The sequence below is a fragment of the Trachypithecus francoisi genome, unplaced genomic scaffold (genome assembly GCF_009764315.1).
Source record: "Trachypithecus francoisi isolate TF-2019V2 unplaced genomic scaffold, Tfra_2.0 Contig00090, whole genome shotgun sequence".
NCBI classification, from domain to species: domain Eukaryota; kingdom Metazoa; phylum Chordata; class Mammalia; order Primates; family Cercopithecidae; genus Trachypithecus; species Trachypithecus francoisi.
The window spans coordinates 507,283-532,320 of NW_022680471.1; the positions used below are offsets into that span (position 1 = coordinate 507,283).

Sequence of the window (25,038 nt, forward strand, 5' to 3'; positions counted from 1 at the left end):
GTGCCTCAAGGGGAGGCTGTGGGGCAGCAACCGTGGCCTCACCTGTGCTTCTCACCCCAGGGCAGGCCAGGCGAGCAGACACCTGGGGACCTCCTGCTCTCAGGCAAAGCTGCCGCCAGCTCACGACACTGGGTCAGACCAGACGTGGGATGGGAGGAGTGTTTCCTTTTTGTTTTGAGATGGAGTTTCACTCTTACTGCCCAGGCTGGAGGGCAGTGGCGCAATCTTGGCTCACTGCAACCTCTGCCTCCTGGGTTCAAGTGATTCTCCTGCCTCAGCCTCCCGAGTGGCTGGGATTACGGGCATGCGCCACCACACTAGGCTAATTTTGTATTTTTAGTAGAGATGGGGTTTCTCCATGTTGGTCAGGCTGGTCTCGAACTCCCAACCTCAGATGATCTGACTGCCACGGCCTCCCAAAGTGTTGGGATTACAGGTGTGAGCCACCGTGCCCGGCCGGAGGTGTGTTTCTTACAGGGTTGGCTGCAAACCTCTGGCAGCAGGCGGTGAGTGGGAAGTGGAGGGAGTCCTTCCTAGGGACCAGGCTGAGTGATGTGAGCAAGGATGCACTCTGCCGCACCTGGGTCCTGAAAGCTGGGAGGAAGAAGGAAAGCAAAATAGAAGAATGCAGAGAGCGTGCTGAGAACGGGGATCCTGAGTCTGGGGCCAGAGGAGGTGGCAGGGACCAGGGAGAGGGGTGGGGCCTGCTCCTGTTCCCACCCTGCCTGAGGGCCGTGGGAACCTCAGTTCCTTACACCTGAGGCTGGTTTAAAAGCCCCTGAGCGAGGGGCTCTGTGTTGATGGGGGGCCGGGCATCGCTGAGCCTAGAGGGGCTCAGGCGTCAGGCTCCGGGGTATCAGGGTGCCCCTCAGTACTGCGGGGCCTACCCATCGTGCTTCTTCCCCAGGAGCCTGGGTCATCACGGGGGGGTCCCACGCCGGCGTCATGAAGCAGGTGGGTGAGGCGGTGCGGGACTTCAGCCTGAGCAGCAGCTACAAGGAAGGTGAGGTCATCACCATCGGAGTCGCCACCTGGGGCACCGTCCACCGCCGGGAGGGCCTGATCCATCCCACGGTGAGCGCGGCCCCCTAGGGAGGGGAGCCTAGGACCAGGGGTGTGGGTGACGTGTGACCGGGCGCTGTAGGGGGCAGGCGGAGTGCGCAGGGGCCGGGGTGTGGGTGACGTCTGATGGAGCGCTGTAGGGAGCAGGTGGGGTGTGCAGGGACGGCGGGCGCGCTCAGGAGATCGGGCGCAGCTCCTGGCCCCGTCCTTGACCCAGGTGACCTGGATGAATGGCTAACTTGGCTGGACTCTGGTATCTCCCTCAAGGTTGTAAGAAGGATCCACATGAGCGTCACTGGCTATGAGGGCTCCGCTAACAGCAGAGGGAGGGAGCGTGGCCAGCGGGCAGCTGGGCAGGGCTGAGCCAGGGCTATCTGACCCCGAACCGGAGCTTTTAGCGCTTTGAGTCCCTGTACTCAGAGGTCTCCTGCATCTGGGAATCCTACTGTACTGCGGTCCCCAGCAGCCAGGATCCACCCCCAGCTTCCCTGTCAAGGTTGAGGATGGAGCACTCCTGCCTCTGGTTAACTGGCTGCAGGAGAAGCAGTTGCTTTAATCCAGAGCCCTGAGTTGGGACAGATAATAAGTCATTCAACCAGATTTTCCAAGGACACACTGACTCTGGCATAATGCGTGTGTGCCCCTGAATCCGCGTGGTCAGGAAAGCCCATAAACACTGGCCTGTGACTCACTGAGCAGGTTCCCTCGTCACCCCGAGGGGTGATTTACTCCTCTGGCAACATCACAGACACTGTGTGTCCATTCCCGGGGGTTGGGGGGGGCAGGGGACACTCCCAGATGCCCACAAGGGCCCAGCAAGCCCTGGCCAGCCACAGCCCGGCCTTCACCTCCCAGCAAGCACTGGCCAGCCGCAGCCCGGCCTTCACCTTCCTTTTGTGTCAGAATCATGAATGTGTCTGGTGGGGTCTGACTGGACTGGCTGTTTGGCTTTGCTTGCTCCTTTTATGAATTGTAAAACAAGCCAGGAGCGGCTGGGTGATGTCCCAGGTCACTCCTTACTTTCCTTCCCATGCTGAGTTCACATGACTTGCCGTGACACCACCGTTGCTGGCGTTGTTGGAGGAATGGGACTGTGGCTGCTTCCGCTTAGCTGCACTCCCTCTCTGTGGACGGCGGAGGGTGTGTGTCCCAGCCCCGCTGCCACCCTGCCTTGGATCTGTCTCCGGGGGCTGCTGTAACCCAGGCTCACAAACCTGGTGGCTTAAAGCAGCAGAAACTTAGTCTATCAGATCTGGAATCCGTGTCGCTTGGCCATCATCCAGCCATCGATGTCAGCAGGGCCACCTCCCTCCAGGGCCTGGGGAAGAGTATTCCTGCTGCCTCCAGCGTCTGGGTGCTGATGGGCATCCTCTGGCTGGTGGCTGCTTCCCTCCAGTCTCTGCCTCTGCGTCCCGTGGCCGCCTCTGTGTGCCTGTGTGAAATCTCCCCATGTCTCCCATAAGAACACTTGTGATGGTGTTGAGGTCCCACTGGGGTCATCTAGGGTGATGCCTTCATATCAAGATCTTTAACTGACATCTGCAAAGATGCTTTTCCAAACAGGGAAATGAGGAGCAGCACTTACTGGGTCCATGAGCAGGCCTTGATGTCTTTGGGTGGCTGTGATTCAGCCAACTGCGGTCCTCCCTCTGGCCTCAGACTCCTGTCCACTCCACATGCAAAATATGTTCACCCCATTGCCAGATCCTGGCCGGGCGTGGGGGCTCACGCCTGTCATCCCAGCACTTTGGGAGGCTGAGGTGTGCGGATCACTTGAGGACGAGAGTTCAAGACCAGCTTGGCCAACGTGGTGAAACCCTGTCTTTACTAAAAATACAAAAATTAGTTGGGCATAGGGGCAGGCACCTGTAATCCCAGCTGAGGCAGGAGAATTGCTTGAACCCAGGAGCTGGAGGTTGCAGTGAGCCAAGATCACGCCACTGCACTCCAGCTGGGCTGACAGAGCAAGACTCTGTCCAAACCAAACCAAACCAAGTGATCCCCTCCAACTACCAACCCGTTACAGCAGAAACTCCAAGATCAAAATCTCATGTAAATATCATGAGCTCGGCCGGGCACGGTGGCTCACACCTGTCATCTCAGCACTTTGGGAGGCCAAGGTGGGCAGATCACCTGAGGACAGGAGCTTGAGACCAGCCAGGCCAACATGGAGAAACCCCGTCTCAACAAAAAATTAGCCAGGCATAGTGGTGGGCACCTGTAATCCCAGCTACTGGGAGGCCAAGGCAGGAGAATCGCTTGAACCCGAGAGGCGGAGGTGGCAGCGAGATTGTGCCACTGCACTCCAGCCTGGGTGACAGAGCGAGACACCATCTCAAGCAAAACAAAACAAAAAACAATATCAGCTCAAAAGTCCCAAATGTCATCATTTAAGTCAGAGATGCTGAAGACTCTGGGTCTGACCAATCCTGGAGCAGATTTTCTCTTCGTGTGTGCACCCGTGAGAGGAGACAAGTCCCCTGTCTCCAAAATACAAGGGAAGAGCAGGGAAGGGCAGGTATAGCATTACAGCTGTAGACACTCTCATTCCCAAAGGGGGAACACGGGAGGAACGAAGGCATCACCAGCCCCAGGCAATTCCAAAACCCAGCAGGGGGAGCGCACTAGGTGGTAAGACCGGGGAGACTCCTCTGTGGCTTGGGCAGCCCCCCCAGCTCTGTGTCCACAGCTCTGCCTTCAGAACGAGCCTTTTCTCGGAAGGCTATAGGTTACTTCCTGCTAGAAGATTTCAAGGAGTCTGATGACCTTTCATTTTATCCCACCTCTGTCCCTTTCAGTCCAAATTTGCAGTGTTGTTGTTGGTGTAACATCTGTGAAAACCTTGTGTGCCTCCTTTGAACGCCATAGGAATTTCTGCCAGTAGACCAAAAGGGCTCTGCTGACCTTTCCTGTGATGCCGCCTCCACTCCTGTTTTCTGAGATGGTTGAGTGAATCGCAGTCTCCTTGCGCTAGTCTCTTCGTCACTAGCAGGGGATTGTGCAGACACACCCTTGGCCCTCTCTCTCTCTTTTTTTTTTTTTTTTTTGGAGACAGAGTCTCACTCTGTCGCCCAGGCTGGAGTGCAGTGGCACAATCTCAGCTCACTGCAAGCTCTGCCTCCCGGGTTCAAGCGATTCTCCTGCTTCAGCCTCCCGAGTAGCTGGGACTACAGGCACCTACCACCACGCCCAGCTAATTTTTGTTTTTTTACTAGAGACAGGATTTCACTATGTTGGCCAGGCTGATCTTGAACTCCTGACCTTGTGATCTGCCTGCCTCAGCCCTCCAAAGTGCTGGGATTCCAGGTGTTAGCCACCATGCCTGGCCCATGTATGTATTTTCTAAGGCAGCGGTCACCAACTTTTTGACACCAGGGACTGGTTTCATGGAAGATGATTTTTGCACAGATGGGGGCGGGGTGGTGAGTGGTTGGTTTGGGGATGATTCAAGCACGTTATGTTTATTGTGCACTTTATTTCTATTATTACATTGTGATATGTAATGAAGTAATCATACAACTCACCATCATGTAGGATCAGTGGGAGTCCTGAGCTTGTTTTCCTGCAGCTAGATGCTCTCATCATCTGGGGGTCATGGGGAACAGTGACAGATCATCAGGCATTAGATTTTCAGAGGGACATGCCACCTAGGTCCCTCGCACGCACAGTTCACAGTAAGGTTAGTATTCCCATGAAAATCTAGTGCCGCGGATCTGACAGGAGGTGGAGCTCGGGCAGTCACACACACGATAGGGAGCGGCTGTAAATAGGGATGAAGCTTCGCTCGCTCACCCGCCACCCACCTCCTGCTGTGTGCAGCCCAGCTCCTCACAGGCCACAGACCATTACAAGTCCATGGCCCGAGGGTGGGGACCCCTGCTCTAAGGTAACAAAACCCTCCCTGCCCTGCTCCTCACTTCCTTCGGAGCCCTTACTGCAAGTTGCTTTTTTTTTTCTGAGACAGGGTCTCACTGTTGCCCAGGCTGGGGTGCGTTGGTGCGATCCTCAGCCTGGAGTCCCTTGGACTCAAGTGATCTTCCCACCTCAGCCTCCCAAGTAGCTGGGACTTCAGGTGCGCACCACCATGCCCGGCTAATTTTTCTTATTTTTGTAGACATGAGATCTGCCATGTTGTCCAGGCTGGTCTCGAACTCTGGGGCTCAGGTGATCCACCTCGGCCTCCCAAAGTGCTGGGATTAGAGGTGTAAGCCACCGTGCCCATCTCTGCAAGGCTTTTAACACCGTGTTCCCACCAATAGTCTCTTCAAGGACATTGAGACGTTTTCTATTCATGGTGCTTCAAAATCCTGCCATCTTCTCCCCATTGCCAGTTTCAGTGCCACTTCCACATTTTTAGGTGTTTGTTACAGCAGCACTCCACTTCCTCACTCCAGACCTGTATCTGTTTCCTGTAGCTGCTGTAACAAATGGCCACAAGCCTGAAACGGCAGCATTGTGGTTTCTCATGTGTCTGGAGGACAGAACTCTGAAGTCAGGGTCACACCCCTCCTGAGGCCTGGGAGGAGGGCCTGTTTCCCTGCCTTCTCTACTTCTGGGGGCTCCGGCTTTCTCCACCTGTGGCTGTGCCGCTCGTCCCTGCCTCTGTGGTCCTGCATCCTGCTCTCCTACGTGTGTCTCCCGCCACCTCTCTCCTATAAGGACACCTGTGATGGTATTTTGGGCCCACTCAGATCATCCAGGTTAATCTTCTCATGTTTTGATCACATCTGCAAAGTCACTTTCTCCAATAAGGCCACATCCACAGATTCCAGGGACGGGGACCTGGTCTCTCTTAGGGCCGGTGTTCAGCCTGCTCACGTTAGAGAGGCAGAGCTTTCCAGAAGCTGTGTCTGACGCTTCCTGGCCATTCCAGGGCAGCTTCCCTGCTGAGTACATACTGGATGAGGACGGCCAAGGGAACCTGACCTGCCTAGACAGCAACCACTCTCACTTCATCCTCGTGGACGACGGGACCCACGGCCAGTATGGGGTGGAGATTCCTCTGAGGACCAGGCTGGAGAAGTTCATATCAGAGCAGACCAAGGAAAGAGGAGGTAGGGGAGCTTGCTTTTGAGGGTGCTTGGGCAGAGAGCACAGTGGGCTTGTCAGTGTCGAGTATAGCTGGTCAAGGACATTCAACAGATATGGCACTCAGCAGAGAGCACGGTGGGCCGGTCAGAGCGTCAGGTACAGCTGGTCATGACCAGGACGTTCGTGGCGCTCGGTAGACAGCACAGGGGGCTGGTCAGAGTGTCAGGTACAGCTGGTCACAACCAGGATGTTGGCGGCGCTTGGAGCATCCTCAGAACACACCTGGGTTTCTATCCCATGTCTCTTTATACTTTGTTCCAGGAGGATCATCTACTCTTGCCCGTTTCAGCCAGTGGGAGGGCGGTCGGGGGGGCTGGCAGCTCACAGCCTGTGTGCTCGCAGGTAATAGGCCAGCCTACTTTTTTTTTTTTTTTTTTTGAGACAGGGTCTGGTGCGCAATGGTGTGATCTCAGCTCACTGTAGCCTCGAACTTCTGGGCTCAAGGGATCCTCCCACCACCTTCCCAAAGTGCTGGGATTACAAAGCTTGAACCACTGTGCCTGGCCCTACAATTATTTTAAACCGTGATCATGGTCTGGTCTCAGGTTCAGAAATCAGAATGTACGACAGTCAAAACTTAGGATTTGACACCTTTTTCCTCATAGGTGGGATGGGATGGGTTTGAGGACATCGGGAGGTCAAGTGCGGGGTTTTGCACGTCACTCGAGGAGGGCTCAAAGAGGAGATGGTGAATGGGAGGTGTCTGGCCTGTGCCCGGGTGGGCTGGGGTCCCTTGCAAGCTTCCTTGTGCAGCAGACTCCCCTGGAGGGCTCCTCACCAGTGCTTGGGCCCCGGCCCCAGGGTCTGACTCAGCAGCTCCAGGTGGGCTGAGAACTTGCATTAGGTGCACGTTCCCTGGTGGGGGTGATGTTGAGGTTCAGGGACCCCGCTTTGAGAACCCTGCTTGACTAGGACACCCAGGGTGGGATGTGTGGGTGAGTATGTGAAGACGATGGGCCCATGAGGTCTCATAGACAGAGTTTGCTGCCTGGAGAAAAGGGTTGCTAAGTCCTTTTCAGGCTCCCCTGCTGTTGGGCTGGATGAAGTTCAGGGTGGGGCCGGGCAGATGGACAAAGGATGGACATGTCGTGTCCTGCTCCCACCTACACGTGACAGGTTATGCCCACCTGCTTGGGGCGTCAGCTCTGATTGTCTCTCCCTCCCTCCTTCCCTCCCTCCCAAGAAAGCAAGGAGGGGTGGATGGGATGCAAGCGAGTGGGGAGGTGTGGGCGGCAGGGGGCTCTGGAGTCTCTCATCGATGTGGAACAGGCAGGTCCCCTGGTAATGTGGAGCTTTGACCTTCAACTCAGCACTGGCAAGAGGCTTCCCAGCAGGTGCTTCAGTGTGTGGTTAGGCTGGAGCTGGCAGGGGGCAGGGGAGAGTGCCCCAGTGCAGGGTCTTGCCCCCTACCTCTGTCCCCTCACTCGGCTCTGTGCTTTTTCTAGGTGTGGCCATCAAGATCCCCATCGTGTGTGTGGTGCTGGAGGGCGGCCCGGGCACGTTGCAGGTGAGCATGGCTGGGTGGGAGGGGGTTTGTGTGGGCCCGTCCCGCTGCAGGTAGATGACTGTCTGAAAGTGCTTGTCTCAGCACTCGAGACTGTTGGCAAGAGAGATCCATGAGCTTGCCCACCAGGAGACGAGAAAGAGCATCTATCCTGTGACAGGGCTGCTTCCGGGTGGGCAGAGGACGGGTCGGAGGAAGGTGCCTGGGGGAGGAAGCTGGGCTTGGCTGTGACCAGGCCATTGACTGGCGTGGAAGGAAAGGATGGGTTCCCAGGGCCTGGAGTGAGTGGGGAGCCTCTGCTCCCGGGACCTGCTGGGGAGGCTGGGGAGTTTCTGCCCCCAAGATTCCTCCAGGAAGCATTTTTCAAAGTACAGGGCCACGGTCCCCATCCCAGATCTGTGGTGCCACCAGATCTGGTGACTGCAGATTTGGCATGCGGCTTGAATGCGCTGCTCTGCTGGCCTGCCTTCCTGACGCGCATCCTAACCGCTTTGTGGCGTGCAAGGTGCGAGGCGAGCCTGCGGATCTGGACCAAGAGTATGGCTTTTGTGAAGGATGGAATCACAGGCAGTGTCCCATTTATGTTTCATGATGGCAGGAGATCAAAACAGAGCCTTGGGGGCTTAAGGCTGGACAGGAATCCATAGAGTACTGGGTCCTCACTCCCTACGCATGCCAAGTACCCTTCACGGCTCTCCTGCTGGGGCGGCTACACCCGCCTCTTTACCCCAGGCAGATGCTCATACACATGGCAGGGTCCCTCCTGCCAGATGGCTTTGTGGCCAGTCCCTTTCCAAAGTCCAGCACCCGCTGGAGCCCAGGGGTCCTCCTCATTGCCCTGCTCTTACCGTGGGCTTTTATGAGGTTGGTAACTCCAGGTCCATGCAGCGTCCCCTTTGCTACGAGGTCCTCACGTCTGCAGATCCATAGGCAAAAATGCTGAGAGCCTTTGATTCTGCTGGTGCTGAGGCCTGAGAGGCGCCAGGTGTGCAGCCCCCAGTGTGTTGGGGCAGCTCCCTCTTCCCCCAGAGCAGGGGACGCCACCAAAGTGATAAGTGCTTTCAATGGATCTTGGAGTAGCGTTAGCCAGCCCTTCCCTTAGCTGGCCTTGGAGAATTCTCCATTCAGAAAGCACTGGAGCGAGGCGAGGACCCAGTCCCGGGCTCACGCCCCTGCCTGCCTTGCAGACCATCTACAACGCCACCACCAACGGCACTCCTTGTGTGGTCGTGGAGGGCTCGGGCCGTGTGGCCGATGTCATTGCCCAGGTGGCCAACCTGCCTGTCTCGGACATCACCGTCTCCCTGATCCAGCAGAAACTGAGCGTGTTCTTCCAGGAGATGTTTGAGACCTTCACGGAAAGCAGGATTGTCGAGTGGACCAAAAAGGTGAGGATGACGGGCACGATGGTCCCCGGCACGTGGCTGCTTCACAGAGACACTGTCAGCCTGGTGGGCAGGACCAGGACTCACGACTGATGCGGAGAACCCACTGGGTCTGAGCGGGTGCCAGAGTGATTTGCAGAGGGCAGGGCGCAGGTGGCAAACCTCCTGGCTGGGTTCTGGAGGTCAGATCCCGTGACAGCAAGTGAACGGAGGGTGTGAACCTCACCGGCAGCACACCAGGGCGGGCTAGGAACACGGCCAGGCTCAGTGGTGCTGTGAAAAGAGTCTGCTGGATTGGAGGGGTGGGAGGCAGGCGCTGGGAAGGCCTCAGCCAAGTTGGGTAGCAGGGCAGCTGCTGAGTAATGGCTGTGGGTCGCAGGGTCAGTCCAGCTCTTAGCCTCATGGGTGAGTTAATGGAGGCAGGTAGAGTGGCCTCAGGAGGGCCATTGCTCCAGTCCAGGGGTAGATTTTGGGTGGCCCCTGCCATGACCCCAGCCTCCAGAGGGGGTCAGTTGTGAAGGGCTGTGGTTGGTCAGCCCTGACCACCTCACAAAGCCCTTGACCAGGGGGGCGGGCTCCAGTGGAGAGTCCCTCCCCTCCCTGTAACTGCTGGTTCCAGGGTCACCTGACTCAGTTCCTGGAGGATTCTTTGCAGAGGCTGGCACTGGGGCCTTTTCATCCTCTGTTTCTCAGCAAGCCGGGGCTGGCAGAGCCCTCTGTCTGTGTCGTTCCTGCAGAGCCTGGACATCCCCAGGTTCTGAGTGGCTGACATGCACTTTCCACGGCTCCCACTGTGTTTAATTTGGGCTCTGTGGCAGTGGTGACCCCTAGCTGCAGGCCACAAGGACACGTGTATTTGGCCAGGTTGGGCCTATGGAGAATGGATTAAAAACGAGCACCCTCAGGAGCCACAGGTATCGGAAGGGCTGGGTGGAGGTCTTCACCCTGTTGGCCCATCTAGAAGCAGTTTTCGTGACTGGTGATTTGTGGGTGGCACAGTGACTTTGTTTTCTTCTGTGGTTTGTGATGGTCTCAGAGTGACCTCGTTCTGCACGGATGTCTTCTGAGAGCGTTTTTGCCCGGCAGGAGAATAACATGATGTAGCCGCAAGCGTCAGATCAGTTTGTGAAAACATCACGGTCCGGCTGTGAGCGGCCGCTCAGCTCCCGACGTCAGGGCGGCTTTCCTTCCTTCCCGGTGCCCTTGGGACTTGTCAGGCAGGCCCTGGAGCCCTTTCTCTGCTGGTTGATAAATTATTCAGGCAATTTTCAGAACTGAGTTTAATCAGCTGTTGTTGAAAGGTGCTTATTTTTAATGCACTCTCCATAGCCAAGCCAAGGCCCTGAAAGTGGTGCTTTCCCACGGAGCCGGCAGGCCTCAGCAGGGGCTCGGCATTCACTGAGGCTCCTGCTCAGTGGGGAGGGGCCGAGCCACACAGCTGGGGTCAGTGTGCTCCCTTAACATGCCTTCTCGGAGCGTCCGTCTACACTCTGGAGGAGTTGCAGACCCAACCTGGAGTGCTGCTGCTGGCGGGTGGCCCCGTCGGAGGGGCCCTGGGGCCTCCCTGCAAGGTCTCACAGCTGTGGCCAGGAAGAAGCTGTCCACCCTTGCTCAGCCTCGCCTTTCTCATCTATCAAGCAGGGGTACTGAGTGCTCCACTCAGACGAGGAAACGAGGCCCTGGTGTTCGTATGGGCTCAGATGCTGGGAGCTGCTTTACTGTATAAGGACAGGGTGGGCTGAAGGCTAGGAGACTTTTATGGGCTCAGACGCTGGGAGCTGCTTGACCGTATGTGGACAGGGTGGGCTGAAGGCTAGGAGACTGTTATGGGCTCAGACGCTGGGAGCTGCTTTACCGTATGTGGACAGAGTGGGCTGAAGGCTAGGAGACTGTTATGGGCTCAGACGCTGGGAGCTGCTTGACTGTATGAGGACAGGGTGGGCTGAAGGCTAGGAGACTTTTATGGGCTCAGATGCTGGGAGCTGCTTGACCGTATGAGGACAGGGTGGGCTGAAAACCCGGAGACCTTTGGCTGCTGGATGAGGGTGGAGTTCACCAGGGAGTCCAGGATGTGTTTTGGAGTTGTCACGAAAGCTGGACCCTGAGGAATGGGGCACTGTTGGGGTCTTAGGCATGGAGGTGGAGTGTGAGGAGCCCTCCAGGTGAGGGCAGAGTCTGTGTGGAAGCAATGAGGCCAGGCGGGGGACGAGGAGAGAAGCAGTGGAGGCCAAGTGTGGCCAGTCTAGGGAGCAGTGGGAGCCATGGGAAGATGTGTTTGTGGAGTTGCCTGCCCTGGACACAGGGGGAAGGTGCTTCAAGGAGGAATAACTGTAGCAGACATACCTGCTGGGGACACCATGATGGATGGATGGATGGATGATGGGTGGGTGTGTGGATGGATGGATGGATGGATGGATGGATAGTGGGTGGGTGGTAGATAGATGGATGGATGATGGGTGGGTGTGTGGATGGATGGATGGATGGATGGATGAATAGTGGGTGAGTGGTAGATAGATGGATGGATGATGGGTGGGTGTGTGGATGGATGGATGGATGGATGGATGAATAGTGGGTGGGTGGTAGATAGATGGATGGATGATGGGTGGGTGTGTGGATGGATGGATGGATGGATGGATGAATAGTGGGTGGGTGGTAGATAGATGGATGGATGATGGGTGGGTGTGTGGATGGATGGATGGATGGATGAATAGTGGGTGGGTGGTAGATAGATGGATGGATGATGGGTGGGTGTGTGGATGGATGGATGGATGGATGGATGAATGGATGGATGGATAGTGGGTGGTAGATAGATGGATGGATGATGGGTGGGTGTGTGGATGGATGGATGGATGGATGAATGGATGGATGGATAGTGGGTGGGTGGTAGATAGATGGATGGATGATGGATGGGTGTGTGTATGGATGGATGGATGGTAGGTGGGTGGGTGGGCATGTGGATGGATGGATAGATGGGTAGCTAGATGGTAGGTAGATGGATGGATGGATAGATAGCTAGACAGACAGATGATAAAATGGATGGGCTGGGCACAGTGGCTGGCACTTGTAATCCCAGCACTTTCGGAGGCTGAGGTGGGTGGATCACTTGAGGTCAGGAGTTCGAGACCAGCCTGGCCAACATGGTGAAACCATGTCTGTACTAAAAATACAAAAATTATCCAGGCATGGTGGTGGGTGTCTGTAATCCCAGCTACTTGGGAGTCTGAGGCAGGAGAATTGCTTGAAGACAGGAGGTGGAGGTTGCAGAGAGCCAAGATCGTGCCACTGCACTCCAGCCTGGGCGACAGAGCAAAAACTCTGTCTCAAAAAAAAAAAAAGATGGATGAATTGATATAATAGATAGATAGATAGATAGATAGATGATAGATAGTGGGTGGGAGGTAGATAAGTGGATGGATGAATGGTTGGTAGGTGTGTGTGTGTACAGATGGATGGAAAGATGGATGGATAGCTAGACAATAGATACATGTGGATGGATAGATGGATAGGTGGATAGGTAGATAGATACATACATACATAGATGAAACACACACGGATGGATAGATATGTACATGGATAGATAGATAGATAATGTAGATAGATGGATAGATGCATAGATGGATAGATGGATAAGATTAGGTAGATGGATAGATAGATAGATGCATAGATGGATAGATAGATTGACCGATTAACAGACAGATAAATCGATAGATAGATAGATAGATAGAGATAGATAGATAGATAGTGGGTAGGAGGTAGATAAGTGGATGGATGAATGGTTGGTAGGTGGGTGTGTGTACAGATGGATGGAAAGATGGATGGATGGATAGCTAGACAATAGATAGATACATGTGGATGGATACATGGATAGGTAGATAGATACATACATACATAGATGAAACACACATGGATGGATAGATATGTACATGGATAGATAGATAATGTAGATAGATGGATAGATGCATAGATGGATAGATAGATTCATCGATTAACAGATAGATAAATCAATTGACAGATAGATAGATAGATAGACAGATAGATAGAGATAGATGCATGGACAGATAGATAGGCAGGTAGGCAGGTGGTGAGGAGTGGCCCGGGCTTCGCAGGAGGGCCGAGAGGAGCAGCCTTGCATGGAGCTGCACAAGCACCAGGGTGAAGCTCCGTTGCTCTGGGATTGTGTTTTCCACCCCACAGACTCTCACAAACACGTTGTATTTGGTCCCCATGGATCTTCATCCACACTGTCTAAGGCAAGAGGAGATGTGGCAGTGTCCTGACCACAGGGCAGGCAGGACCCAGGGCTCCGGCTGTGTCTGGGGCCTCAATTCTGTGTGTCTTGGAGGAGGCAGGGGTTCAGGGGTCACTGTGTGTCTCACTTGGAAAATGCTTGTTGCAGATCCAAGATATTGTCCGGAGGCGGCAGCTGCTGACTGTCTTCCGGGAAGGCAAGGATGGTCAGCAGGATGTGGATGTGGCCATCCTGCAGGCCTTGCTGAAAGGTGAGGGTCAGGGAACATGGGGGGAATGGGGTGGAGGCCAGAACGTGGGCTCTGAGGATGCTAAGTTCTAGTCTTGAAGTGCCATGATTCTGGGAACCAGAATATTCCTCCTTGGTCAGAAACCCTGACCAGAGGGCAGCTGGTGATGGGCAGGTGGGTGACTACCTGTCACCTGATGTTAGAGGTATGAGCTCCTTTATTTGTAACTGGAATGTGAGTGCAGCCAGTGTCATTTATACCTTTGTGGTAGTCATAATTTCTCACAAAACTTCAGGGTGAAAAGAAAGAGTGCGGAAGTTGCCTCTCCCAACTTCCTGCTTGCTGGCTACTTTAGCTCCTCTACCTCTGATGCAGGAAAGAGTGTAGAGGCAGAGCAGGGCTTCAGGAATGGTGTGATGTACTGGAGCTGCAGTGGCTCTCTGTGTAACTTCTGTTGCTTAGCCTGGCCCATTCTCCAGGCCACAAACATCACTGTCCTCTCCTTATGCCCAACGGAGAAGGCTCATGCCTCCTTGTCTTACCTAGCTGGATTCAACATGGCCAGGACATCCCTGACACTGGGAAGCCTTGGTCTTATATGTGCTCCTCCCGCCCGATGCTGGGCTTCTCACCCTCCAGGGTCGGAGGCCCCAGGCTGATTCTGAAGGGCTCAGCAGAGTGGGCCCAGGCTGGGATCAGCAGGGAACTTTTGTGATAAAGGCCAGACTTTCATCTTGTTTCTGTGTTGATTTGAGACGCCCCTTATCAAGCACTTGATGTGCATAAAACCTCACACCCACAGCGAGATGACAGACTACGTATTAGATCACAAATTAAGTCTTAATTTATCTCTCAATAGATTTAAGGTAGATATTATACAAAGTATCTTCTCTGACAACAAGATGAAGTTAGGAATCAATAATGGATGTAAAAGTGGAAAATTCACAAAGTTGTGGAAACTACACACTACCTTAAACAGCCAATGGATCAAAGAAGAAATCAAAAGGGAAATCAAGAAACCAATGAAAACAAAAGCACAACATATCAAAGCTTATGGGATGTAGCAAAAGCAGTGCTAATGGAGAAATTTATAGCTATAAGTACTTACATTAAAAAATAAGATCTTAGGTCAGGCGCGGTGGCTCACGCCTGTAATCCCAGTACTTTGGGAGGCTGAGGCGGGCAGATCACGAGGTGAAGAGATCGAGACCATCCTGGCCAACACGGCGAAACCCTGTCTCTACTAAAAATACAAAAAATTAGCTGGGCGTGGTGGCAGGCACCTGTAGTCCCAGCAACTCGGGAGGCTGAGGCAGGAGAATGGCGTGAACCTGGGAGGCGGAGCTTGCAGTGAGCCGAGATCACGCCACTGCAGTCTAACCTGGGTGACAGAGTGAGACTCTGTCTCAAAAACAAAAAAAAAGAAAAAAAAAAAGATCTTAAACTAACAACCTAACTTTACAACTTAAGTAATTAGAAAAATAAGAACAAATGAAATCTTTTTCTCCAAGATATAAATAAGGGAAGGATGCATACTTTCACCACTTCTATTCAACATTGCATTGGAAGTTCAAGCCAGAGCAATTAAGACAAAAAAAAAAAAAAAAAAAGAAATAAAACTTATAAATGGGAAGGAAGAAGTAAAATTATTTATGTTCACAGATGATATGATTTTCGTATTTGTCCATTTTCACACTGCTATAAAGAACTGCCCAAGACTGCGTAATTTATAAAGGAAAGAGGTTAAATTGATTCACAGTTCAGCATGGCTGAGAAGGCCTCAGAAAACTTACAATCATGGTGGAAGATGAAGGGGATGCAAGGCACTGTCTTCACAAGGTGACAGGAAAGAGAGGTGCCAAATGAAGAAGGAAGAGCCCCTTCTAAAATCATCAGATCTCATGAGAACTTAGTATCATGAGAACAGCATAGCGGAAACTGTCCCCGTGATCCAACTACCTCCACTTGGTCTCTTCCTTGACACATGGGGATCATAGGGATTATAATTCAAGATGAGATTTGGGTGGGGACACAGAGCCTAACCATATCAATTTTCTATGCAGAAAACTGTAAAGATTCCACAACAAACCCCTGATCTAATAAATGAATTAAGCAAAGTAGCAGGACACAAAATCAACACACAAAAATCTGCTGCATTTCTGTATGCTACAAATGAATAATCAGAAAAGGAAATTATGAAAACAATTCTATTTACAGTAGCATCAAAAAGAAAAAAAAAATACTGAGGAATTAATTAAACCAAGGGGGTGAAAAACTTGTACAATGAAAACTGTAAAACATTGCTGAAAGAAATGAAAGAAGACATAAACAAATGGAAAGACATCCCATGTTCATGAATTGGAAGCCTTAATATTGTTAAGATGTCAATACTACTTAAAGCAATCTATAGATCCAATGCAATTCCTATCAAAACCCCAGTGATTTTTTTTTTTCAAAAATAGAAAAGCTCATCCTAGAATTCATGTGGAGTCTAAAGGGATCCCAAACAGCCAAAATAATTTTGAAAGGGAAGAACAAGGCTGGAAGACTCACACTTTCTGATTTCTAAACTCACTACAAAGCTATAGTAATCAAAACTGTCTGGTAATGGTGTCAAGAAAGACACAGAGGGCTGGGTGTGGTGGCTCATGCCTGTAATTCCAGCACTGTGGGAGGCCAAAGTGGGCTGATTGCTTGGGCTTAGGAGTTTGGGACCAGCCTGGGCAACATGGTGAAACCCTGTCTCTATAAAAAATATAAAAGCTGGGCATGGCGATTCATGCTTGTAGTCCCAGCAATATGGGAGGTTGAGGGGAGAGGATCACTTGAGTTCAGAAGGTTGGGGCTGCAGTGAGCTATGATTGCACCACTGCACTCCAGCCTGGGCAACAGAGCGAGACCCTGTCTCAAAAAAATCCCCAAAAAGATATGGAGACCAGTGGAATAGAATAGTTAGCCCCCAAATAAACCCTCACATATATGGTCAAATGATATTTGACAGGAATGCAGAAATCATTCAGTAAGGAGAGGGATAGTCTTTTCAACAAATGATGCTGGATAAACTGGATATTCATATGCCAAAGAATCAAGTGAGACCCTTACCTAACACCATATACAAAAATTAACTCAAAGTAGATCAAGGACTTCTAAATATAAGAACTAAGCTCTTAGAAGGAAAGCACAGGACAAAAACTTCATGACAAAGCATTTGGCAGTGGTTTCTTGGCTATGACACCTAAAGCACAGGAAACAAAAGAAAATACAGATAAATTGGGCTTTATGAAAATTAAAAATTTTGTTCATCAAAAGATATCATCAACAGAGTAAAAAAGCAACCCATGGAATGCGAGAAAATATTTGCAAATCATACATATGGTAAGGGATTGGTATCCAGAATATATAGAGAACTATAACTCAACAATAAAAAAAACACACACACACAATTCAAAAATGGGCAAAGGACTTGAATAGACATTTCTTTAAAGAAGACGTACAAATGGCCAATAAGCACATGAAAAGAGGCTCAGCATCACTAATCATTAGAGAAATGCAGATCAAAACTAAGAGATATCATTTCAAACACATTAGGATAGCTACTATAAAAAAGAACAGAAAATCACAAATGTTGGCCAGTGTGTGGAGAAACTGGAACCCTTGTGCACTGCTGGTGGATATGTAACATGGTGCAGCTGTCATGGAAAACAGGATGATAGTTCCTTAAAATTTTTAAATACAATTCCTATATGATCCAGCTATTTCATTTCTAGATATATATGCCACTCCACACCCCCAAATTTAAAGTAGGGTCTGGAAGAGATATTTGTACACTCATGTTCATAGCTGCATTATCCACAATAGCTAAAAACTGGAAGAAGCCCAAGTGTCCATTGACAGAAGAATAGATAAGCAAAATGTGGTCTATACCTAAATGGAATATTACTGAGCCTTAAAAAGGAAGGAAATTCTGACACATGATACAACATGGATGAACCTTGAAGACATTATGCTAAGTGAAATAAGCCAGTCACAAAAGGACAAATACTATGATTCCACTTACATGAGGTCCCTGGAGTAGTCAAATTCATGGAGACAGAAAGTAAAATGGTGGGTGCCAAGGTCTGGGGGAGGGGAGTTGACCTTGGGGAGTTAGTGTTTAATGGGGATAGAGTTTTAGTTTCCAAGATAAAAAGATATATGGAGAAGGACGGCGATGACGGCTGCACAACATTATTAATGTACTTACTACCAGTGAACTGTACACTTAAAAATATTTGGCTGGGTGAGCTGGCTCATGCCTATAATCCCAGCACTTTGGGAGGCTGAGGTGGGAGGATCACTTGAACCCAGGAGTTTTCGACCAGCTTAGGCAACATAGCGAACCCTGTCACTACAAAAAATTTAAAAAATTAGCCAGGTATAGTGGCACACACCTGTACTCTTAGTTACTCAAGAAGCTGAGGTGGGAGGATTGCTTGAGCCCAGGATGTTGAGGCTGCAATAAGCCTCATGATTATAAATATGATCACAGCACTGTGCTCCAGCCTGGGGGACAGAGTAAAACCCTGTCTCAAACAAAACAAAACAAAAAACAAAACAACCCCAAGAAGTTAGATGGTAAATTTTATGCTACATGTATTTTGCTACAATTTAAAAACATAATGAATTTTAAAATATCAACTTTATGAAGGTTCAGCTTAGAGACAATAAGCTCCTCCAATTCTAAATGTATTGTATAAGAAGCATAGACACCGTGACACACCACAGTCTCCATACAGGACATCTCCCTTACCCTGAATGTTCCCTCATGGCCCTTTGTAGTTAAGCCTCCCTCCAGCCTGGCTCTGGAAGTCATCTGTCTGCTTTCTGTCACTCTAGAATAGTTTTGCCCATTTTAGAACTTCACATGAATGAAATCATACATGATACATTCTTTCATGTCTTGCTTCTTTTGCTCAATGCATTGTTTTGAGATTCATCCATGTTGTTGCATGTGTCAGAACTTTGTTCTTTTTTGTTTGTGAAGGAGTGTCCTCTTGTGTGAATACACCACAAGTGGTTTTTCCAGTCATCTGTTGGTGGGCATTTAGGCTGTTTCCAGTTTGGGGCTATAATGAATAAAGCTGCTATTTGTCTTCATTTATCCTGGGTCAATATCTAGGAGTGGAATGTTTGGGCCTATGAACCGCTTCAGGTTGATTCTTGTGTATGGTGTGAGGTAAGGGTCAAAGTTCTTTTTTCTTTTTCCCCAAATAACAACCCATGTTTTAAAAAGTTAAACCAGAAAGAGAGCGCAGAAAGTACTTGAGCAAAATAACTTGTCCTGAGAACCAGTGAGGTGGTTGTTGCTGTTGAACATTTACAGGCAATTGAGGCAGGATTGGAAATGCGATGACTTCTGAGTCCTGAGTTTTGGATGTTAGTGTAAGATGCCTGCCCTCCAGAGACCTATGTCTTCTTAAAACAAGGAGGCCGTTTTATTGCTCACTGCCCACCTGTTGCTCAGGGGCCAGGGCATGGCCAGGAGGAGGGCAGGGGAAATAGGGGTGAATGGACATGATGACCAGAGCCCCAAGATTCACTGATTCTGACTCTGAAATGGAACATGCTTTTGCAAGGCTGTATGGGAGGAGGTCACTGGGTGCTGCACCTGTCACTCTGAATTGTTGAGAGGCAAGGGCTCATGACACATCCCTGACCCTGACATCATAAGTCAGTTGCCCTGGAGGGAAATGGCTTTGAGCCCCAGATCAAGGCCCAGTGTGCACCTGTTCATCTGCAGCCTCCCGGAGCCAAGACCACTTTGGCCATGAGAACTGGGACCACCAGCTGAAATTGGCAGTGGCATGGAATCGCGTGGACATTGCCCGCAGTGAGATCTTCACGGATGAGTGGCAGTGGAAGGTAAGTCTTCCTGAGTGCCCTGTGGAGGGGCACACTGGGCCCATGTGCATTGCACCACTGAAGCAAGGACAGGTGAGGATTGCCTTGTCTGGATCCCAGCCCTTCCCTTGAGAGGGTGGGTGACCCGGGCAGCTTTCATCCTCCCCAGGTCAGGGACAACAGCAGCCCCCATCTCCAGGGTCTTTGAGATCAGGATGACATGGGATGATGACCAAATGCATCCATCACCATACAATGCTTGCTCTCAGCCTTCAGATCTGCACCCTATGATGACGGCTGCCCTCATCTCCAACAAGCCTGAGTTCGTGAAGCTCTTCCTGGAGAACGGGGTGCAGCTGAAGGAGTTCGTCACCTGGGATACCTTGCTTTATCTGTATGAGAACCTGGAGCCCTCCTGCCTGTTCCACAGCAAGCTGCAGAAGGTGCTGGCGGAAGAGCCCGAGCGCCTGGCTTGCACACCTGCTGCACCCCGCCTGCAGATGCACCACGTGGCCCAGGTGCTGCGGGAGCTGCTGGGGGACTTCACACAGCCGCTCTACCCCTGGCCCCAGCACAGCGACCGGCCTCGGCTCCTGCTGCCCGTGCCCCACATCAAGCTCAATGTGCGTGCTGGTAACGGGGCCCAACCTGGCCTTGCCTGCGCGGGCTACTTTTATGTTCTTAGAGCTCTCTGTTTTTAAAATTAGCTTTTATTTTTATTAGAAAAGACACATGCTCTATCTTAGGCTGCTTGGGCTGCTGTAACAAAATTCTACAGATGGGGCAGAAACTACCAGTTTATTTTCTGGAAGTTCTGGAGGCCCAAAGTCCCAGATTAAGGCACCAGTAGGGCTGGCTTCTGGCCAGGGCCTCTTCCTGCTCGCACGTGGCTGCCCTCTTGCTGTGTCTTCGCATGACAGAGAGAGGAGTCTCTGGTGCCACTTCCTTTTCTTTTTCTTTTATTTATTTTTTATTTTATTGAAACAGGGTCTTACTCTGTCATCCAGGCTGGAGTGCAGTGGCACGATCATAGCTCACTGCAGCCTCAACCTCCCAGGCTCAAGCAATCCTCCCACCTCAGCCTCCCAAGTAGCTGGGACTACAGGTGTGCGCCACCACACCTGGCTAATTTTTAAAATTTTTTGTAGAGATGGTTTTACCATTTTGGACAGTCTGGTCTCAAACTCCTGGTCTCAAGTGATCTACTCTCCTTAGCCTCCAAAAGGCTGGAATTTACACCCTTGAGCCACCATGACTTGCCTATTTTTATGTTTGAGACAGGGTCTGGCTCTGTCACCCAGGCTGTAGTGCAGTGGTGCAATCATGGCTCACTGTAGCTTCCACCTCCTGGGCTCAAGCAATCTTCCTGCCTCAGTCTCTTGAGTAGCTGGGACTATAGGCACGTGCCACCACGTCCAGGTTTTTTTTTTATTTGTTCTTGTTTTTGTTTTTTTATGTTTTGTAGAGATGGGGGTCTCATTCTATGGCCCAGGCTGGTCTCAAACTCCGGGGCTCAAGTGATCCTCTGTCTTGACTTCCCAAAGTGCTGGGATTGCAGGTGTGAGCCTCATTCCTCTTTTTATAAAGAGAACACACCTACCCACTTAGGAACCCACAATGTGGCCTCCTTTAACTTTAATTACCTTCTTAAAGACCCTATCTCCAAATGCTGTAGTCACATTGGGGGTTAGGGCTTCAACATATGAATTTTAGGGGGATACAGTTGAGTCCATACCATACCCTTTCTAAAAGTTCCAAACAGTACAAAAGTTTCTGCAGGGAGCGTGATCCCCCTGCCCTGAGCCCCACTCCTGCCCAGTAGATGTGCTTGTTTTTTCCTACAGTCAAGTCAGTAACATTCCAGCGTATTTTTGTGAGATGCCCAGCGTGCACTGCAGCTGTAGGAGAGTGGATGCTGTAGTCTGCATCCTGATTCAATGGGAGCCCTGCTCTAGTCTCACCTTCGTTTAATGGGAACCCTGCCCTAGTCTCCAACCTTATTTAATGGGAACCCTGCTGTAATCTCCACCCTGATTCAATGGGAACCTTGCCCTAGTCTGTGTACCCTTATTCAGTGGGAACCCTGCTCTAATATCCACCCTGATTCAGTGGGAACCCTGCTCTATATCCACCCTGATTCAATGGGAACCCTGCCTTAGTCTGTGTACCCTTATTCAGGGGGAACCTGGCAGTGACTCAATGTCAGGAATGATGCTGGATTTTGTATGTGTATTTTCTCTTGGGAGTATTTATCTCTGATTCATTAAGGTTTTACAAAACAAAGCATCAGATGCCTTTGAGAAGATTGAGCTGCTTTTCTTCTTTGACCTATGAATTTGGTGAATTATTTTAACAGATTTTCTGACAGTGAAACATGTTTTTATTCCTGTTTTGAATTTCAGCTTGGCCTCAGTGCAAGTTTAATAGACTGGATTCTCTTGACAACATTTTCAGGGTGTTTGCATCAGAATGCTTAAGCCTTTGATTGCAGTTTTATTTGCAATTTGATTTCCAGTAGCCTTTGATTGGAGCTATATTTGTCAGGTTTTGATATCAATTTTATGTTAGTTTTGTAAAAACCATTTGGGAAGCTTTCTTTCCTTCTCCGCTCCAGGACAGTTTATGTAACTGGAGTTAACTGCCTCTTATAACCTTGGTCGACTCCCCTGTGAGTCCATCTGGGCCCAGTGCCCCCCCCCCGCTTTTTTTTAATTGGTAATAGTTCTAGTAACTTTCTCCGTTTCTTTTCTGATTATTTTTATGTTTAGGTTCTCCATCTCTTCTAAGCTCATATTTGGTTTTTGTTTTTTCCTGCTAGAAAATAGTCTATTTCCTCCAGGTTTTCCAATTGATCCATTGTTCCAGGTGAGCTCTGTCTTCACTCTTGAGAAAGACATGGGTATGACTTGGTTTTTTTGTTTTTGAGACGAAGTTTCACTCTTATTGCCCAGGCTGGAGGGCAATGGCGTCATTTCGGCTCACTGCAACCTCTGCCTCCTGGGTTCAATTGAGTCTGTTGTCTAAGCCTCCTGAGTAGCTGGGATCACAGGCTTCCACCATCATGCCCGGCTAATTTTTTGTATTTTTAGTAGAGATGGGGTTTCACCATGTTGGCCAGGCTGGTCTCGAACTCCTGACCTTAGGATCCACCCATCTTGGCTTCCCAAAGTGCTGGGATTACAGGTGTGAGCTACTGCACCAGGCCGGGTATGGCTTGGTTTTATACATTAACAATCTGCGCTTCTTAAGTCCAGAGAGTTTATTTAGGACTCTCAGTTGGAATATGCTTAGGAAGGTCCAAAACAGAAGCTCAGGCTTATCTGTACCTGTGGTTTAGGAAGAAAAACACATTTCTTTGTAATGAAAAACCTTTAGGAAATCTCTAGGATCACTTGAGGTGTGTTTTTTACAGTATGTGATTTTGGAGATGTGCTTTCTACTTCCGGGAAGTGTTTCCCAGCTACGTGAGTACGTGCTTCCTGGTCCAGGGAAAAGCCCAGCCGTGCAGGGGAGGTGGGTCTGGGCAAGCTGCCCCGTCCTTGCTCATGTGTGAGCCTTGTCGCCTACCTGGCAGATCTTTCCTAGTGGCCTCTCTGCCAGAGACACTGAAGGAGATTCCCTCAGGGAGAAGGCAGTCACTGACCTGTTAACACCCTCCACTGTGCTAGAATTTTACCTCATTGAAAGTGGCTTTGATGCCATCAGATAAGACTAGGGAACCTTGAAGTGCCTGGCATGAAACAAGAGTCTACAAACGTTGGTAAAGGAGTTAGATGGGTATTTCACTTTCTAGATGTTTCTAGATGTCTCTAGAACAGTGCTTTAAAAAACTTCAGTGTGCATAAGAATGATCTAGGCTGTTGCTGAAAATTCAGGCTGTAGTTCTCCAGGGACAGTGAGATCCTGAGAAGGTCACGGCTGGATCAGGGCTTTCACCTCCAACAGGCTCCTCTAGTGACTCTGAGCCAGTGGGGCCCAGCTGGAGCTCTGACTGTCCACTGCTTTACCAGGTGCAGGGAGTGAGTCTCCGGTCCCTCTACAAGCGTTCCTCAGGCCATGTGACCTTCACCATGGACCCCGTCCGTGACCTTCTCATTTGGGCCATCGTCCAGAACCGTCGGGAGCTGGCAGGAATCATCTGGGCTCAGGTAATAAGACTGGCTTCTCGGCAGACACAGCTATAGGCCGGCGGCCAACTGGGGAGTGTGGCTGGAGAGCCTGAGGCCAAGTGCAAGTGGGGCCTGTGGAGGGGTGTGCGCATCTCCAACGTCAGGAAGGACTTGGGGCACCCGGAGTTGGAGAACGAATAACTTAGCTTTAGGCAGGAAAGAAATTTTTTTTTTTTTAAGATGGAGTCTCGCTCTGTCGCTCAGGCTGGAGTGCAATGGCACGACCTTGGCTCACTGCAACCTCCGCCTACTGGGTTGAAATGGTTTTCCTGCCTCAGCCTCCTGAGTAAATGGAACAACATGCAGGTGCCACCGCACCTAGCTAATTTTCTTTATTTTTAGTAGAGATGGGGTTTCACCATATCGGCCAGGCTGGTCTCGAACTCCTGACCTCATGATCCACCCGCCTCGGCCTCTCAAAGTACTGGGATTACAGGCATGAGCCACTGTGCCTGGCCTAGGAAAGGAATTTTTAAATTAAAAGTTCTGTTAAAAAAACTCATTCTGTGGTTATGTCCAGGGCCGAGTCTTGCTGGGCACACACAGGCCGGGTGGTGCCGCTCTCTGCCGCTCACACGGGTTCTGGTGGGGGCCGGTGCATGCACTGGGCACGTGCTGTCCGTTAGGCTTTGCCGGGCAAGCAGTCCCCTCCCATAGGCCATGCGGGAGCCTGGGCCATCAGAGTTGTGTATTGATTGGAGTGGGGATTAAATTGTCTATATAGATGTGGTCACAGACAGTGATTGCCCAGTGGCCCGCACTGTCCCCGGGCCTTGTTTTCATCACCCAGGGCAGTGTGTTGGGTTCCCCAGGCTGGGTTGAGCCTGGCTAGGCCCTTTAGAGTCTCACGGTGGCTCCTCCGGTCCCCAGAGCCAGGACTGCATCGCAGGGGCCTTGGCCTGCAGCAAGATCCTGAAGGAGCTGTCCAAGGAGGAGGAGGACACAGACAGCTCAGAGGAGATGCTGGCACTGGCAGAGGAGTGTGAGCACAGAGCCATCGGTGAGCTCTGCCAGGCACGGGCTGCAGGCCATGGCTCAGTCATGAGTGCTCTCACTGGGGTCCCCATCCCTGGGTCTCAGCCCCATGTGCCCTCATCCTGGGGTCCTCGTCCCTGGGTCTCAGCCCTGCACGTTCACCCTGCGGTCCTCCCTCATCCCTGAGTCTTGGCCCCATAACCACCCACTGGGTTCCTCTTGCCTGCTGCCCATATAGACAGCCCATTTGTTAAGACAGTGAGATTGCAATAGAAAAAGAGTTCAATTCCCACAGAGCCGGCTGAATGGGATGCTGGAGTTTCATCACCCAAATCGGTCTCCCTGAAAATTTGGAGACTTTTTTTTTTTTTTTTTTTTGAGACAGAGTCTGGCTCTGTTGCCCAGGCTGGAGTGCAATGGCACCATCTCGGCTCACCACACCCTCTGCCTCCTGGGTTGAAGCAATTCTCCTGTCTCAGCCTCCTGAGTAGCTG

At 50.9% G+C, this 25,038-nt stretch overlaps 1 protein-coding gene across 7 annotated transcripts in view; it reads left to right on the forward strand.

Moving 5' to 3' along the window:
• TRPM2 (transient receptor potential cation channel subfamily M member 2) overlaps positions 1 to 25,038 on the forward strand; it is an 88,019-nt gene that overhangs the window by 19,206 nt on the left and 43,775 nt on the right. For 6 of the 7 annotated variants that reach the window (XR_004441613.1, XM_033230497.1, XM_033230797.1 and 3 more), the window contains 9 exons: positions 908 to 1,074; positions 5,936 to 6,116; positions 7,599 to 7,660; positions 8,845 to 9,045; positions 13,439 to 13,541; positions 19,300 to 19,421; positions 19,670 to 20,023; positions 23,411 to 23,548; positions 24,440 to 24,569. Coding sequence is in view for 5 of the 7 variants with exons in the window: in XM_033230497.1 (XP_033086388.1) it covers positions 908 to 1,074; positions 5,936 to 6,116; positions 7,599 to 7,660; positions 8,845 to 9,045; positions 13,439 to 13,541; positions 19,300 to 19,421; positions 19,670 to 20,023; positions 23,411 to 23,548; positions 24,440 to 24,569 (1,458 nt within the window). In the remaining 2 variants the exon portion in view is untranslated. Of the gene's footprint in view, positions 1 to 907; positions 1,075 to 5,935; positions 6,117 to 7,598; positions 7,661 to 8,844; positions 9,046 to 13,438; positions 13,542 to 19,299; positions 19,422 to 19,669; positions 20,024 to 23,410; positions 23,549 to 24,439; positions 24,570 to 25,038 lie in introns of those variants that run through there. The other variant, XM_033230639.1, reaches the window with a different exon arrangement.